General features: G+C 43.7%; 1 protein-coding gene across 1 annotated transcript in view; it reads left to right on the forward strand.

Moving 5' to 3' along the window:
- Positions 1 to 594: 594 nt before the first annotated feature.
- EMWEY_00039070 (hypothetical protein, conserved) overlaps positions 595 to 2426 on the forward strand; it is a gene marked incomplete at both ends in the record, with an annotated part of 4232 nt that continues 2400 nt past the window's right edge. Inside the window, 2 exons of the mRNA XM_013478712.1 lie at positions 595 to 778; positions 1036 to 2426. The exon at positions 1036 to 2426 is cut by the window's right edge and continues 819 nt beyond it. Of these exons, the coding sequence (XP_013334166.1) occupies positions 595 to 778; positions 1036 to 2426 (1575 nt within the window). The remainder of the gene's footprint in view (positions 779 to 1035) is intronic.

Below are 2426 nucleotides of genomic sequence, written 5' to 3' on the forward strand. Positions count from 1 at the left end.
TAATTAATTAATAAAAAGGAGACACTTTATTCATTAATTAATTAATTAATTAATTAATTAAAAGGAGACACTAAATAAATTAATAAAAAGGAGACACTTAATTAATTAATTAATTAATTAATTAATTAATTAATTAATTAAAGGGAGACACTTAATTAATTAATAGAAAGGAGACATTAATTAATTAATTAATTAATTAATTAATTAATTAGTTAATTAATTATTTAATAAGAAGGAGACACATTAATTAATTAATAAAAAGGAGACACTAAATAAATAAAAAGGAGACACTAAAGGGGGACTCTATTGCTGCTGCTGCTGCTGCTGCTGCTGTTGCTGCTGCTGCTGCAGGCGGACAGGAGACAGCAGCAACTAGTTGAATTAGAGGAAAGATGCATGCAGCAGCAAATACATGTTGAGCAATTAACAAGACAAGTTGATGAACTCACCAACTTCTGTGTAAGAAACCCTAAACCCTAAACCCTAAACCCTAAACCCTAATTTTTTTGGACATGTGTTGGTTTCTTTATCAATGTTTATACTTACGACTGTACGAGGGTTTAGGGTTTAGGGTTTAGGGTTTGTCTAGGGCAGTTCCTCCTTCTGTCGCCTTTGTTGCACTGGCCTCTCCTGTGCTTTTGTTGCTGCTGCTGTGCTGCTGCTGCTGCTGCTGCTGCTGCTGCTGCAGAGACACCTCCAAATAGACAAAGGTGCTGCGCAGCGAACTGCTGAGGAGGCGCAGGCCCTTGCAGCAGAGGCAACAACAAAGCTGCAAGAGGTAAGTATCCGTCAAACCCTAAACCCTAAACCCTAAACCCTAAACCCTAAACCCTAGGACCTTTATTTATCTATAGGGATTTTGCTTTATGTAAAGTGTAAACACCTAACCTCCAAGTCCTAAACCCTGACTTTTTCTTCTATGCCAAAAAAATTAGGGTTTAGGGTTTAGGGTTTAGGGTTTAGGGTTTAGGGTTTAGGGTTTAGGGTTTAGGGTTTAGGGTTTTAGTTTTTTTTATTTTTTTTTTGTGTGTATAGATAGAATCATCACATGTAGATATAGATGAAGAAATAAATCGTCTAAGAGGGAATGAGCGTTTTTATGAGGAAGAAATAAGAAGAATAAAAAGGAGACAAAAGGAGACAGAGGAGACACTAGCAGCAGCAGAGACAGAAAGAAGGAGACAGGCACAATATATTATTAAAATAGATGTAGAGACAGAGAGACTGCAGCAGCAGCTAGCTGATACAGCTAGCCAGCTAGCTATAACAGAGGGGCAGCTAGCTGCAGCGCAGCGTAAGGAGGAGGAAGCAAAAAGGGAGGCAGCATTAGCAAAAGATGCTGCTGCTGCTGCTGCTGCAGCAGCAGAAAAGAGACACCAGCAACTTTGTTCAGGACTGCAGCAGAAGGTTGCACTGCTGCAGCAGGAAGCAGCAGCAGCAGCAGCAGCAAAAATAAAGACAGAGCAGCAAATAGATAGTTTGCTGCTGCAGGTAAGCGAGCTACAAGGAGAGGTGCAGCAGCAAACAGCACAGAAGGAGGCATTAGAGGAGACACTTGCTGCAGAGAAGGAGAGACAGCAGCAACAGCAGCAGCAGCAGCAGCAGCTACGACGTAATGAGGAAGCACTACGTGCAGCAAAAGCAGCAGCAGAAGCACAACTAGCAGCAGAAAGAGCAGCAAGAAAAAGAGACAATGAATACCTAAAGGAGACACTAGATAATAAGAGGGAGGTGCAGCAGCAGCGTGATTTGCTGCAGCAGGAAGCAGCAGCAGCACAAGCCCAACTGCAGCAACTGCAGCAAGAAGCACAGCTGCTGCAGCAACGTATAACAGACACAGAAGCAAGAGAGCAGCAGCTAAGGGAGGAAGCAAGACAGCAGCAGCAGCAGCAGCTAGAAAAGGAGACAATAGATCTAAGGAGACACTTACTAGATAGGAGCAAGATAGAGGAGACACTAAGAGAGACACAGGAGAGACTAAAGGAGACAACACATAAGTTGCTGCAGCAGCAGCAGCAAGTGCAGCAGCTGCAGCACAGATTAGAGGAGGTGCAGCAGCAGCAGCAAGAAGCACAGAAAAAAGCAGATAATTTGCAGCAAAAATTGCAGCAAAATGAGCTGCAGCAGCAAAAAGAGCTGCAGCAGCAGCAGCAGCAAGCGCAGCAGCAAAGAGACCAACTGCAGCAGCAACTGCATCAGCAGCAGATGCAGCTGCAGCAGAAGTACGGAGACATGCAGCAGCAGCTACTAACAGAGCAGCAAAAGAGTAAGGAAGCAGCAGCAGCATTAGAGGTACTGCAGCAGGAGAGGAAGGCAGAGAGTACAGCAGCAGCAGCAGCAGCACAAGAACAGCAGAAATTGCTGCAGCAGCAGCAGCAGCAAGCAGCAGCAGCAGCAAAAGAAAAAGAGAATCAGGTGCAGCAGCT

This window comes from Eimeria maxima, genomic scaffold, assembly GCF_000499605.1.
Source record: "Eimeria maxima Weybridge genomic scaffold, Emw_scaff616, whole genome shotgun sequence".
In the NCBI taxonomy this organism is placed as follows: domain Eukaryota; phylum Apicomplexa; class Conoidasida; order Eucoccidiorida; family Eimeriidae; genus Eimeria; species Eimeria maxima.